The sequence below is a fragment of the Sciurus vulgaris genome (genome assembly GCF_902686455.1).
Source record: "Sciurus vulgaris genome assembly, chromosome: 1".
NCBI classification, from domain to species: Eukaryota; Metazoa; Chordata; class Mammalia; order Rodentia; family Sciuridae; genus Sciurus; species Sciurus vulgaris.
In genome coordinates this window covers 150,829,119-150,845,178 of record NC_136461.1, presented here as the reverse complement: position 1 = coordinate 150,845,178, position 16,060 = coordinate 150,829,119, and the positions used below count along the sequence as shown (strand labels likewise).

At 38.4% G+C, this 16,060-nt stretch overlaps 1 protein-coding gene across 4 annotated transcripts in view; it reads left to right on the top strand.

Moving 5' to 3' along the window:
- Positions 1 to 11,419, top strand: part of JPH1 (junctophilin 1) — a 76,144-nt gene extending 64,725 nt beyond the window's left edge. The window contains exons 4-6 of one of the 4 annotated variants that reach the window (XM_079150611.1): positions 1,340 to 1,986; positions 8,803 to 8,898; positions 10,715 to 11,419. In XM_079150611.1, the coding sequence (XP_079006737.1) occupies positions 1,340 to 1,986; positions 8,803 to 8,883 (728 nt within the window). In that variant the 3' untranslated portion in view covers positions 8,884 to 8,898; positions 10,715 to 11,419. The other 3 variants (XM_079150610.1, XM_079150612.1, XM_079150613.1) reach the window with 3 other exon arrangements.
- The last annotated feature ends 4,641 nt before the right edge of the window (positions 11,420 to 16,060 follow it).

Here is a 16,060-nt window from a genome sequence, read left to right as displayed (position 1 = left end):
GGCCAGCCACGTTGTATGTGACCTTGACCTCACCTCATGCAACGGAAAGCAGCTGGAAGGAATAGTAGCCAAAGAATGCACGTGACTGGGGGCTGGGGAGAGGCAGAGACTTAACATGCTTAGAAGGAGGGTGTTGCCTTTGAGAGGTGACCCAGGGTCCCTAAGCTGCTCCCCTTGGGACCACAGGCATCCTTAAGTGCTCTTGGCCTGTACCATCTTGTGTACTCCGCTTTACATCTTACTCCCATAAAAATGCATTTTTTAAAAGATGAATATTTTTCTGTTCATAGAAAATAACATGGTTGTTACAAACAATCATGAAGTATATAAAGTAAATAAAAATCCTGAGGCTATGACTGGGGATATAGCTCAGTGGGTAGTGTGCTTGCCTCACATGCACAAGGCCCTGGGTTCAATCCCCAGCACCAAAAAAAACAAACAGACAAAAAAAAAAAATCCTGAGGCTAAAAGTGCTTAGTCTGTAGCATCAAAGACAACTGCCTTGTCTTGGACTTGTACACCTGCAGAACACAACTAATACAAATCTGTTTGTCACAGCTGTGAATGGATAACCTGGAAGTGGTTTGTATAGCACATCCTAAACCACAGACATTGTCCCCAACTAGAAAGTTTTAGTAATCCTTTGATGACCTATCATTCCAATATGCAGTTATCTACAAGGTTTCTTTTACAATATGGATAAAAAAATTTTTTCAAATACAAGAGTCATTTCTTTATATAAGAATATGCTTTTTCTCTTTTAACTATACAGTGCAAATTTGGATAAGCAGGTTAATTATGGTGTTCCTCTACCAACATGAATTTCACGTCTATTTTCTACAGGTACAGAAGAACAATACAATTATTAGGGAAGTCACGGGGCTGGCGTTGTGGCTCAGTGGTAGAATGCTTGCCATGTGTGAGACATGGGTTTGATTCTCAGCACCACGTATAAATAAATGAATAAAAGAAAGGTCCATCAACAGCTAAAAAAAATGTATGTGTATTTATACATACATATAAAGTAAAGCTATCGTGTCCATCTACAACTAAAAATATTTTTAAACAATTATTAGGGAAATCAGAATTGGTTGACTTTTATGGTTATCAAAATAGGACAAATAACAATGTATTGTCCTAAAAGCATCCTTTCAGTAATAAACAGTCTCTTTCCCTGGAGAATAAAGTGTACTCATGCTTAGTCAAAGCTTTGTAAATAGATTTAAAGGGAAAAAATTTTAATCTCATTTATCAAAAAAACTGTAGAGAAACCTGATATACGAGACTTTATACCTTATTTTTCTTTTTCTTTTTTTTTTTTTTTTTGCTTTTTTCCCAGGCCCTGATTACATCAAACAAAGATTTCAGGAAGGTGTAGATGCTAAAGAAAATCCAGAAGAAAAGGTACCGGAAAAGCCACCTACCCCAAAGGAATCTCCTCACTTTTATCGTAAAGGCACGACACCCCCCGGGTCTCCAGAGGCAAGTCCCAAACAGAGCCACTCTCCCCAACCTTCCTCCCCAAAGTCCATGAAGAAGCAAAACCCCAGCTCCGGGGCCAGACTCAATCAAGATAAAAGGAGTATGGCTGACGAGCAGGTGACAGCTGTCGTCAATAAGCCCTTGATGTCAAAGGCTCCCTCAAAGGAGGTCGGAGCCATCGTGCCCCAGTCCAAGTACTCTGGCCGCCACCACATCCCCAACCCCAGTAACGGGGAGCTGCATTCTCAGTATCACGGCTACTATGTGAAACTGAATGCCCCCCAGCACCCTCCAGAACATGTGGAGGACGATGATGGAGCAAGCCAGTCTTCCTCAGCACTGGTGCACAAGCCATCGCCCAACAAGTGGAGTCCCCCCAAACCTGTGACAAAACCAGTTGCCAAAGAAAGCAAAGCTGAGCCAAAAGCTAAGAAGTCTGAACTTGCTATACCAAAGAATCCAGCAAGCAACGATTCGTGCCCTTTGGAAAAAGAAGCCAATTCAGTAAGTATCACCACAAGTATTTTCTTTTTCTTCCTCCTCTTTGGTTCATTCAGGAAGGCACAGAGAGTGCTACGCATCTTGATAACGCCTGAGCTGACAAAGGTCCTCAGGACACAGGGTTATTTAGAGTATAACATCTTTGTAGCTTGAGACAGCAAGAGCTCCCCAGGCAGCAAGTTCAGGTGCCTACCTTAGACGCATTCAGGCAGTTGAGACCTGAGCAGCCTAGGACCACCTCACATTCTAGCAAGCCTGTCAGAGCTTGGTGAACTTCCTGGTGGCTTATGCTCTGACTTCTAGAAGGGAAACATGCCTTTCCCTCTCAGAGCGCTCGGAAGGAGTTTCTGAACCCTCCCTTGACCCCCATCATGGCCAGCATCTTTACACACCAAAAAAAATCTCTTCTAGCATCGTGAATTCTTCTCATAAATTTTTAGCTTGGGTTTTACTTAATGAGCCAGGCTCTGCAGCAGCAAGAACATTTTTCCTCCCCAAAAGAGGATTCTATTTTTTTTTTTTTTTTTTTTTTTTTTTTTTTTTTTTTTTTTTTTAGTAGTTTAAGAGAATGACTTTGGTCTTCCAATTTCAGAATGTGAATGTTCTTGACAATTTCAGTTTTCTGGTAGATACTAGTTATTATCAATGAGTCTCAAACATTTATTTATTATTTGCGTTAATGATAAATGCCTGTACTTCTTTATATTGGATTTATTTGTTGAATAATATGTGGAATTAGTATGTTATCAAATTCTGTAGAATTTATATTAAGCTGAAGCTAAGTAATTATTTATTAAAGAAAAAAAATTTTTTTGACCTGGTACCTATTCACATGCCTTTGGGACCAAGGTGATGGGTCCTAAATGTAACTAGGGAATAAGCCACAGCTCCCCAGATATGTACTAGTTATGTCAGAGACATGTGCATAGTGATGTAGACTAGTGTCTTGGCCAATAAGATTACAGTACAACCATTGGTATCCCAGTTTTATCTGTTCCAATTAGTTACAGGATTAAACTATCAAAATTCATCTTTTGAATTAACTTATACTTAAAATTTCTCATGTCTCTTTTGCTAATGTCTATGAAACACTGGCTGTCTTTTTTTCCCCAAATTCTCAACTTTTAAATGAGCTCAGTATGAATTAATCAGATTTACTGGATTATCCAGGAGTCAACCTCCTGGACGTTTTCAGAATAGCTAATATATGAGATTCTGGCTGTTCAATAAGCATTCATTTTTAAAACGTTCAACATTGATTTCTCAGTATTCTAATATTAAGTTACTATTATCAGTGCTGAATTTGTTAAATGTAATAATCATTTCTCTCACGTATATCCATGAGATAGAATAAGGAAATAGAATATATATCTAGTTCTAGATAGATAGATCAATATTATCTGATTTATAGGGAAGAAATTCAAAGAGCACCAGGCCTTCAAACTTATACCTTTGCATATCTAGTAGTGTGTTCAGTGGACTTCCATAACTCTATATGGGAAGCACATGTCTCAATGTCCTGTTCATTAGACTGTGGTTTAAAAAAAAATTTTTTTTGAAACCTGTTGAGTTACCTAGTTCTTACCTGCAAGCATCTTCTGTGAAACAGGACTGTAGGTATATTTGGTGACTTCACAACCTCCTATTTAGGAAAAGCATCTGTTCTACTTACGTGAGGAATCATGGTTCTTGAATTTGGCCAGGCATCCTCTATATACAGAGGTCAGCCTTGAGGGTTCCTGTTCACACCCCAGGGAGAGAGGGGGCCTAGCAGTTCTGCAGCCTCCCAGGCTTCAGGCTGCCCCTGTGTATGAGGGTGACAGAACAGGAAGTCACTCAGCACCTTTGTGTGAAAATGTTATCTTCTTCATGATGACAGAAAGCTTTCATTCATGGTCCTGATAACCATCTCTTCCAAGAGTTAAGAAGTAACACCATCATTACAAGAGTGGCCTTTTAAACTGTGGAAGATTACATAAAATTTTGAGATGAAGACATTGTGTAAGTTGGAAGCTTATAAATTTAAAATTTGTAGAAACATTCACACTAAAGCCAACATTTGAGGGGAACCCAGAACAAATCCGTTAATCCTCTTTGTAGGCACTGAGAGATTCAGCTTGAGTCGGAATCTCCACTTGTAGGGTAGATGACTGTTTTTAGTCAGCTTTAGTCACTGTGACCAAACACCCGATAAGAACAATGAGAGGAGGAAAAGTTTATCTGAGACTTACAGTTTCAGAGGTCTCAATCCATAAAAGGCCAACTCTATAGCTCTGGGCCCAGAAGGGTATAGAGGAGGAAAGCATCTCAGGACATGGCAACTGGAATCAAAGAGAGCTCTGCTCACTAGAGACAAATATCAACCCCAACGCATGTTCCCAGGAATCACCTCTTCCAGCCACTACACACCTGCCTACGGGTACCACCCAGTTAATCCAGATAAGTGAGTTAACACACTGATGAAGTTAGAGCTCTCATAACCCAATCATTTTGCCTCTAAACTTTCTTGCATTGGTCCCACACATGAGATTTTGAAGGACACTTCATATCTAAATCATAATGATGAGCAACCTGAATCTGGGATTTTGTATCAACCAGCTTACGTGATTGAGTCAGTACTGACTAGTGGCTAAGAGCATGGATTTGAAACCCTTGGGTTCATATCTCAGTTATGCTGCTTTCCAGCTGTTTAACTCTGAGCAACTACTCTTGTGCCTTGGTTTCCTCATATGTCCCTATCTCACCATTAAAGAGTTAAAGTGTTAGCGTTAACACAAAATTCTTAGCACAGTGCTGAGCACAGAGTGCTCAGAAAGCATTGCCTTTTACTATGTTTCATTTCAACAGTGGACTAGTTGAAATGTAAATAATTCCTAAATATTCTAAAGGATTGGATGCATCCTTAGGATCACCCTGAATGTTGATCTCCCAGAAATACAGAAAACCTTCTAGGGCACAAACTAACACTTAGAGCAAATTAACAACTTGAGTGTGAGGCAGGAGAAGGGAGGCTCTGCAACCTTTGGGAACTTGTGGTGCATATGAGCATGGTTACCTATGGGCTTATATCCAGGGGCACACATCCTACATGATATGGATATTCATATAGGGTTTTGCAACATGGTGACTCTGGTAAGAGCCAGAAGAACTGTCTTTAGAGCCTTATTACAAGGCAACAAGTGAAGAGTCCTGCAATCAGGAATCTCCACCTATCTGAAAGCCGACTGTACTTTTTCTCAGCCATTACCATGATCAGCTTCTAAGTTGGTTTTGAGATAACCTGACCTTTCTTCTGAAGTTATGCAAAACCTAAAGCAACCCTGCAGATCAAGTTTGAATCTCACCAAAAAAAATTTTAAAAAAAGTTCTTGTAACCGAATTTTGCTATTACTACTAAATTAAATTTCACTTTTTGCATAGGATTTTAGTTAGGGAAGTTTTAGGTTTTATGTAAATAAATCCTGATGCCAGCAGAAAATTCCTCACAATTTTAAATGTGAATGATTGCCATTCTTTTTTCAAAAAACATTTTTAGTTGTAGATGGACACAATACCTTTGTTTTATTTTTATGTTGTGCTGAAGATCCAACCCAGTGCCTCGCACATGCTAATCAGGGGCGCTACCACTGAGCCACAACTTCAGCTCCGAATGATTGCCTCTTAATGAAAAATTTCCATGTCCTGAGCTATAATTCCTTTCCATATTTTGATCACCTCTTTTATAACAACCTTCTTTCTCCTAATCTGGACTTATACTTTGCCCACTGCTGCAGCTTCCATTACACCTGTCCCAGTCGGTCTTTTTTTTTCCATTTTGCTATTTTAAGCTACAATTGACCAGCACAGTCATATTTATGAGCCTTCACCTTAAAGCTTTTCACCCCATGGCCTGCCTAGGTATCTGAAGAACACCCAGGTCACGGCTTGATATCTAAACATAGTGTCCCAGATTTTCATTTTTCACCTGGTGGTTGTTTGAACCTCTCATGACTGGATTACTCTCATCTTCACTGAGTCATCTTTAAAATAGTTTATAAATGGAGCTGCACTGATAGGATAAAATACGTATGTGTGTGTTAGAATATATCCAGGATAAATATATATGTGTGTATTCTGAAAAATGCATATTTATGTATTTTTTTACTCTGGCTAAGGCATTTAATCATTATTCATGGGATCCAGATTATCAGTACAATGAGATGTGGGCCAAAACTTGAAGGCAGGAACTAAATTCACCCCAAGACATTATTCAAACCCAAAATACTAACCAATTCACAAGGGATGGATAAATTCACAGAATCTTGTAAGGAATTATAGAATGAACATTAAAGATTCAAGCAATCATAACTTTGGGGGAGTGCTAAGGATCAAATCTGGGCCTCATGCATGCTAGGCAAGTGCTCTATCACCGATGCACATCTGCAGCTCCTACCTTAAACTTTTAAAGTTGGCTTTCCTGAAGGTCACCTTCTCTGTTAATTCTACTTTTCCTGGGTCCACTTAGGATGCTGAACTCTACATTGTATTTTTCAGATCAAGTATACTTTTCCTCATCTTTCTTATCACTAAGTAATCTTCGAGAATTACAAATTAAATTGGCCCAAAAGAGTTGAAATGATCCCACTCATGAACAAACATCAACTCAATTATATAGCAGCGATGGCATTTCCTTAACTTTTATCCTGGGTTGTGATGTTGAAAGAGCATCTTAATTATTGTCAGAGTTGTAGGAGTTTCCTACATTATTTCTGTGTTCTCAGCCCTGAGAAATTTTGTGAAATGTTGTGTAGATTAGGACTCTCCTGTGAATTTAGAATACAACTCTTCCAAAAGAGCAGTTGGTCCTCAGCAAGATTTGATGCTTGTTTGATACTCTGGAAATTAGAGGACATAGATGAAAATGTGATATTAAAGAATTTGGTAGGAAATTTCTTTTAAACCATGGCCTAGGGCTTTAATAAGGATGTAGAGAAAAGAGCCTGGAGCTGCAAGTGGACGGATTGAGGTTTAGGTCTACCTATGTAACTCGTTCAAATGGGTTGGTTCCTCAACCCTGGGCAAGATTTACCCTCTTGAAGCTCTGTAAAATGGAATAATCTCATGTGAAGAATAAGCAAAAAATAATCTACTTAGAAATGCTTAGCCCTCTGCCTGGCATTATGAAAACCTATTTTCCTCCCATTTACTTGGGGCTTAAGAACAGGAAGTTTTCTTCTTGGTAGTCCCTCTGTCAAGGGCACCTTGTTTTATTTCCCCTCTCATTTTACTCATTACTCAGGTGTCCTTTGATCAACAATTGAATCTGTTTTGTTCAACCACACCACCTGGGAAGGTGCTGGGTCTCATTAAATACTGGTTGCCCCAGTGAATTGGGTGCCCCCATGGGTCAGGCACTAGGTACAAGGTGATGAACCAGTGAGGCCTGCATGAAGCTCGGGGTCCAGGTGGGAGCATGAAGTGCAACAATAGATGACAATAACATGTGACAACAGCACAAAGAAAGAATAGGGCTCTACCAGGGAGGTGTAGGCCAGGGCAGGAGGAGAGCTGCTTCAGGAAGTAACCTGTGACCCAAGCCCAGGGCCCTTTGAGAGAACACTCTACCAGTGCAGTCCAGTCTTCCTTACCAGAAGTATATTTGAAGCCTCGACAACACTGTTTTAATCTGGTCTTGTTTGATATCCAAATAGAGTCCAAATGCTTCCTCGTCTGTAAAATAAGAATAGTAAAGTTACCTATCTTATCTGCCTCTTAAGACCAGTTTGTAACACTTTCATGCTATTTAGGAATTAGACACTATTTTAATAGTAAACACCAACATCGCACCTTTCTAATGAAGGTGGCCTCTCCGAGGGCCAGTCCTGAGCACATGGGCCCTGAGAGGCCTGTTTGTTTAAACAAGTTAACAAAGTCTCAGGGCCTCAGGGTATCAGGTACCCTAGGTCATCAAAATAGAATTCTGCAGTCTGTTAAATATAACTTTATTTCTGGTATGGTATGGTTGTGATTAGAGAAGTGAAAAGTTAGACCTGTAAGAATAACTTCTGAAAGTATTCTGCTTCCCACTTACAGTGTTTACTTACTGAAGAAGGTAGAATCCCAAAAGAGGACCAGGAAAAAGCAGCAGTTAAAGAATCTTATTTTGAGTTTTTCCTGAATTTTTCCTTGGAGACTTCATTATCCTCAGATTTTACTCTCCTTTCTAACTGCCTTGAGGACGACATACTCTTCCACTTTTGTGGTTAGAATGGATCTAACCACAAATGCATATCCGATGCCCACCAGCCTCCAGCCCCCATCAGGTGAACTGTCTCAACCCAGAGTGTTGTCCAATGTCTTGAGGTGAATAGAGCAGATTATTATCAAAAACATTTTTAACCTGATTCAAGACTGGATTCATTTTTTTATTGGTTCATATTAGCTACATAAAACATCAGGATTACTTTGATATAAATATATGGAATATAATTAGCTCCAGTCCAGTCCCCATTCCTTCCCTTTCCTTCCTCCCCATCTTGTTTCCTCTACTGATCTACCTGCTGTTTACTTTTTTTTTTTTTTAATTAGTAAGACTGGATTCATTTTTAAGTGAGAATTCAGCAACAGCTCCAGCTAAACGTAGAGCAACAGCTCCAGCTAAACGTAGCCTGGCTATTTTTATTTCACACCTTTTGGAGCTACATCCCTGTCCATGCCTTAGTGACTGCAGCCATGTTTGTTTCCTTATATTTTGGGTAATTGGTTTTGGCAATGTGTTCTGGCAATACATCCATATGAACATGAAAACATCATGCTTGTTTTGTTCTGTTTCACTTCCAGGGCCCTAATTCAGTCATGATTGTCCTTGTCATGCTGTTGAATATCGGGTTGGCCATTCTTTTTGTTCACTTTCTAACTTGATTGGAATTAGGAAAGGTAAGAATAGCCTTAATTTCTCTACCGAATTACAGTAAATAACATTCTATTCTCATATTCAAGTTTGCACTTTTTTTTTTTAAACAATGACATATTGTCCTTCACTTTATTTTGGCTGTGCCTGAATGTGATTCAACATAGTTACTTAATGCTGTAACTGTTTTGACCCTTCAGTGAAGTCATGACAACTAGTGGTGTTAGCCACAGTCCTCTGCCGTGGTGTCGTCAGCCCTTTAAATGGCACACCCCAGTCAGACTCAGACACAGGCAAGGAGGCTTGGAATTAGGATGGGATCGCGAGAGAGATGACACTTGGAAAATTCAGCCAGAGGACTTGTTCAGTTCCCCTGGGAATGCTTTGTGGCTTTGGGGTCCTCTGGGAGCTGAAGCACACAGCCATGTTGGAGAACAAAACTTAATAATAATTCTTTTTTAAAATCTGCTGAAGCAGCCCCATCCGGCGAAGTTCTTGGCATTGGCTACTCCATCTGTCCTAGCAGAGTGTGACTAAACTGGAAATGTATGGAGCTGCATTTTTTTTTTTTTTTTTTTTTTTTTTTTTGATGGAAGTCAACAGCTGCCTTACTATTTTACCATCTGACGTTTTTAGTAGGGAGCTGGGGAAACGACTGCCCGAGGAATGCGGTCGGAGGATTGTGTTGCTGTGGACGAGGTTCCAACATTCACTCCTATCTCATTAGAAGAAATAGGTAGCAGCATCACTCACCAGTCTTATGCCATGACCTGCTGCTTTAACATCTCCTGGAATGTTCTGGGAGAGAACGTTTCGTTTGCTTGTGCACGACTCTGCTCATTTTTGCTGTTTATTTAAATATGATGTACAGTCACCTACCACCTGCGGTCCTGGCTGGACGGAACACACATGTTGCATCTCAAGGAAAAGAAACAACAGAATGCTAGTGGAAAATGTGTTTATTTTGATAGCAATACATCATTTTTTATGTCATTTATTCTTCTGAAACCTATAAAAGGCTATTTATCTTTAAAATTTAGCAATCTGAAGGCATTATACCTTCCAAAGAAATAATTTAAATATTTTTAACATTACTAAGATGAATTATTTATGCACTTAGGAGGTGCTAAATTTTAAGAGCTGAAAGACAACAGAATTCTAAGAAGTATAGTCAAAATGTTGCATGGATTGCAGTAATCAGTGTTTAAAGGATTCAGTTTCATTGCTGACGTACTTTACAACCAAATAAAATCTTGTCAGTGGCTATGTTAATTCCCATGAAAGTTAAGCAAGATGCTATTAATAACTGCTCTTCTCTCTTTTTTTTTTTTTCCAACTTAATTTTTTGTTGAATACATTCAGGTAGAGCATAAAACCTTGTTAAAAATCACTGCTTCTCAATTTTCTGCCTTTTGTGTTTTTCAAAAGTCCTTTTGTAATTTCATTTCAAATGTTAAAGAGTTAAGACATTTTTATTTTAAATATTTGTCTTTTGCAGTCCTTTGTTATTCTGACATACTCTGATTTTTTTGCTGTTTTATAATTCATCCTTTATTACTCAGAAGCATGCTTAGAGAACCTACATAGTCTTTATAAAAGTAATTATTTAAAAAAAGAAATCAGGGGAGGAAAGTTATGTTAAATCTCTTTAAGACATTAAGTTTGGAAGGGGAGCACTCTGTAAAGACTTTCATGATTTGCATGGCTTAATCAGATTCTTTTTACCTTACTAGCTACCTTCTCAGTGCAGAAGAGACAGTTCACGTAGTTCCCACAGTAGCACAGGTGTGGGCTGCATGCTTTGTCACCTGCAGGGTAGTAACCCAGTGGTGTTTTTTGCAGAAGTACAATATGTTGAGACTCCTGGGTGTGACCAATATGGAATAAAGAAGAAGGCAGAAAGAGAGCAAATGAAAAATTACAACTTGTATATTTATTTTTTACATTTTGCTTTGACTTTTCAATTTAGGAAAGTATGTTTTTACCCAAGAACAAACATTTAAGTTTCCTGTGTCGGTCTCAGCACTCACTGCTCCTTCCTAACCCTGTAGCTCCTTTATGCTGGGAAAGCTGATTTTTTTAAGAAAATAAAATATTTAACCTTATTAAGTGTTTATTTAAAATGTGTAATGCTTTGGAGATAATGGGTAACAGATAACTAAAGGATATGTTTATAAAGTGAGCATGTTTGTTCCATTTATAAATATATGTATGATTTATAAGCTTTTTTAAAACAAAGCTCAAATTGTTGGTATTTTTCTAAAATGTGCCCAGCTGTATTTTACATGAAGGCTCTTTCTAATGGGTTGTTATACTGTACTCTACATTTTGGACAGCACATGAAGTCTGCCAATGTACTTAATAAAACATGACTTTGTTTATTTAAAAAGTTTCTTGCTGTGAAAAAGAACTCCCTACCTGTGAGTTCCTTTATTTATAATCCTTGAAACCAAAATGTATAATGTACAGTTTTCACAACTGTATCAGCTCTAATAAAAAGAAATTGGTTATTAATAAATTTGGAGGTGTGTTTCCTTTGTGAGTACATTACTGTCTTTTGTGGACTTTTTTGTTTGTTTGTTTTTGTGGTGATGGTGATGGTGGTGGTGGTGAGAGATCTGCTGAAAAATTAATAGAAATGAAAAAATTGCCCAAAGAAGCCACATGGCAGAAGGTAGTTATATTGCTCCACTATTTCTTTTATCCTGGACCTTTCAAATAATTTTGCAAAATAAGATCCATTGCCTAATGCCTTCAGTAACTGGATTAGTGCCTCACCCGGGGTTTTAAGACGGCTCCTATTTTTAAGGAATACTCAAAATTGAAGTAAATCTCCCTCCTGCATGGTTTTCTTTTCACTTAATTAAAGTTTCTTTTGACCATTGTGCCCCAAATAAATTAATATGTTGCTATGGCCTCCACTGCTTAAGCACACTCTGGGAGGTTAGGCACAATGGGAAGTTGAATCAACTTGCTGCCACCAGAACTTGAAGCCACGGTGCTCCTTTTGAAGCCATGGTAGGTGCAGGCTGCCTGTGTGGCATAAAACCACCTCCCAGGGAGCTGTCATGGTGCCTTTGAATTCCTGAGTCTGTCGCTCCTGTGGAGACTAAGATACTAGAAACCCCCATATAAATAATGCACAGTTATTACCTCCAAGTTTTAGCACATTTACCAACTTAAACAGTCTCCTAACAAATCCTAAAGCAAGAGGGCACAAAACAGGCCTCTGAAGTAGGCAGGGGGAAGTACCAGGTGCTAGAGAGAGTATTGATTCCAGATTCGAATCCAAACCACACGTTTTGAGGGCCTCAGCCAAAGCTGGGGTGAAGCCTGCGTGGTTGGGAAATCTGGAAACTGTTCTACATGCCCTTTCCATGCAGTAGCTATTTCTCAAGAGCCATGGCAAGCAAACTCCCCAGGCACTGAGTGCCATTTGCAGCCCTCCCCTGCTGTGGAAAGTTGTGTAACCTGGTCTTTCCAACTCAGTAGGTGGCTGCAGACGTGGCATATTCTGCCCCTGTGTCTGACCATTTATCAGACTGCATTTGATTGTTCCAGGTTTGAGAATTACCTGTGTGTCCAACACCTCTCTCTCACCCAGAGGTACTGAAAAAAAGGACTTCAGTATTCTGGAATAGTCTCTCTAGGGATCTGATTTACAAGAGGAGGAGAAAAGAGCCAACCTACAGAATACTGCATTCATCAGTAGTCACTGTAAATATGGATGGAATTCTGGCTATGGTCCTGAATGCGTGTGAATCCATCCCTAATTCATGCCCCTGGTTTCCTTATCTGTAAGTGAGGAAATGATCTTATTGAAGAGCTCAGTACAGTGCCTGGCAGGTAGTAACTCCTTTGTATGTTAGTTTTTACTAACTGGAAAAATAGGATAAAATGATTTAAATTCCTATTGATGTCTCAAACACATTGAAAATTATAGTCCAAACAAAGCCTCTGTACAGAGGTTAATTATGCCAGAGGTTCTATCATGTCCTTTCCTCAATGGAGCTTAGTACATCTTTCTCACCTAGAGTCCCCCTTTGATGCTAATGTAATTTGCGGTACAGAATGTGAGACATTGCTTTACAAGGAACTTCTCCATCAGTGTCTCATTGGATTCTTACAACAGCCCTGTGGAAGTTTTCCTGCCGTTATATGATTTGCCCAAGATCACATAGCCAAAAAGTTGAAATACCTGTATTAGGTTTCCAGATCTGACTAAATCTTATGCTTTCACATTTTATATATTAGCTAGCATTCTGCATTGTCACTCATTGGTCATGAAAATGCCACAAATACCATAAAAATATAAGGTAGCAGAGTGGGTCGGATGAATCCATTTCCATAACTGTCATAAACTCCTTAATGCTACCAAGTTGGTAGAACTATAGCAGAGTCTATTAAAAATTCTGAATAGCATGTATTTACAGTCCTATAGTTTCATGACTTAGGTACTACATATTTTATATTTGAATATTACTGAAAGTTAAGCATTTAAATGATATCCTGGCAGAGTTAGAGGTGTGCTGTAAATGAACTTGGTGCGGTGTGTTTGAACTTGATCTCAGAATTAAATTTCACATTAGCGCCTAGAAGATCTAAAAAGGTTTGGACCAATTCTGTCGTGTACCTTTGACATTGTATCTCAATATTCCATAAAACTTCTTTGTATCCCAAGTCTGATTTATATGAACTATCAGAAGAATTAACTAGGAAGTGAGGGCCGGTGATTTATTCAGTTAGGGATCCATAAAGCTGTTCACTTACTTGACAAAGAGCAGGTTAGTCCTTGAAAAGAATGGAGGCAGAGATGAATTCATTGGAAGAAGAATATTGTGCTGATGTACAAATCCTTCCTTGTTCCTTTCCTTGCCCCAAACTCGTGCATAAAATGTCAAGAACAATACTGAACATTCAGTGGAATTCATGATCATATTTGCCAAAGGAAAAGCAATGAGGGTCTACAGCTTCAGGACAGTGTGTGTCACATTTTTGTCATTTATGGCACGTGTTAGGAAAGAGTCTGGTGAACGCGCAGTAAGAGAAGCAAAGGCGAGAAGAAACTGTCTCGTATTCTTGACAACAGTATCCAACCAGTAGAGCAAGTACCCAAAGGTCATGTAGCTGCTTCTAAAGTTGATAAAAGATGCTCAAACCCATAGAGTATTGTTGTAGAGCTAACAGGTGGTGGAATCTGTGAGCTAAACCAGAGGTGGCATTTAAAAAGCAGCTTTGCAGCAGATAATTGGATCAAATTAAAAGTTAACAGGTTAGAAAGATTCAAGTCCATACATTATTCAACAGGATAAACAGATATCAAATATGTTCTTCACTAAAACTAAGCAAAAATTTGCAAAGTAATATCTTACAGGAAGGCACTAAAGAATGAGATATGTCTGCTCAAAATAAGATTTTTTAATTCATTTTTCTTTGTTGTAGATGGACACAATATTTTACTTATTACATGTGGTGCTGAGGATTAAATGAACCCAGTGCCTCACAAGTGCTAGGCAAGCATACTACCACTGAGCTACAACCCCAGCCCCTCAAGATTTGATGTTATCTACACCCAGTTTGTCATATTTTGTGTAATGTCAGACATTCCATGTAATTTTTCATTTCTCAGTGTCAACTTTGCTATTCCCCAGCATTTTCTTGCTTTTTGGTTTTTCTTCCACTAAAATGTCTATGCAAAGAAATATCTTTCTGTGTTTTCTAATAATCATGTCTATTTTTTTTTAATTCACAAAATTGCATTATTAATCTAAAAAATTCTAGCAGAGTATGTTTGGAGTTTCCATTGGTTTACTCAAATGAATAACAATTTGCCTATTTTTGTTTTGACATTTTAAAAGATTACCTGAGTAAGTTATAAAGGGAGCAATCTCAACCTTTTATTACCCTGCTGAAACTTTAACTCTGCCCCTGGGCTCGGTCTCCTCCAAAATCCAAGCTCTGCTTTGCACCTAACCACAGCTCCTTATTCATCTTCCCAGACCAGAAGCATACTTCCACACACAGTTCACTAATGTAGTTTAAAACAAACAGGTCAGTGTAGTCAAGGATATTCTTTGTAATAAAGAAGTACAAGAAGTCCTCAATTCAAGCATATAGTGTTCACTTTCTCAGATGTCACCTTTATAAAACCAATCATATACTTCCTTTCACATCTTCCCATACTGAGTACATGAACACTGAAGTATTTCATGACCATTTTGGAACACTTTAAGAATTGTTTTGGTGTCTGTAAAGTGGGAACAATAATATCTGCCTGATAGCTTTCTTATAAAAGATCAAAATGATAGATTCAGCATAGAGTAGATAATGTTACAATGAATAGTCTCCCCATTTTAGCAATTTTTACTTATTCTGTCATCAAACATTTATTACATGCTTCATACACACGTACTGGGGTTTGAACACAAGGCATCAAGCATGCTAGACAATCACTGTACATCTGAGCTACATTTGATGCCTCTTTTAGTTTACAGAAATGAAGTTCTACCAGCCTTTGGTCATTAAGCATCACATCTCACCCTAAGGACTGTACTGTGCATATAGAATCACTTGTAGTCTGTATGAGTACATAGGTTCCTCTAAAAACCAAGTGTCAGACAATTAAAATTCAAAGCTCCTGATGGTCATCAAAAGATACACTGGTGATCATTGATGCATCTCTCCTAAGAGGCTTAGGAATATTCAATAATATAGAACACTCATAAGTACAACTATTCATTAATATGTACCACTCACAAAAACTGCATAAGCAAAAGATATGAGAGACAAGCCTGGGAAATATTGGCCATAATGATTATACTCTTGGAGGAATGAATTTCCTGATGTGAGGGAGATTTTTGCTGATAAGCAGAAAGGTGTTAATGGGCCTAGTATTATTAACTGCTATGGTTATGAACAGAAACCAATGATTCTTGAATTTAAATAAAAATATATTTAATCAGAAATAATAGTGTGGCAAAATGCCATTGCTAGATCTTCCAGAGCTGAGTAGTCATAGAGCAACCATTAGTTTATAAATTCTGAGATTAGCAAGAGAAAAGGAGATACACCTATCTGCTCTAGTGCAATGTAGGCATCAGATTGCTTATCTCAAATCCTGTAGTAAACGTGACCTTTTCTTCCATAAGTAATAGGAAACAATTTTTCTTGAAACATGTTTTATTTACT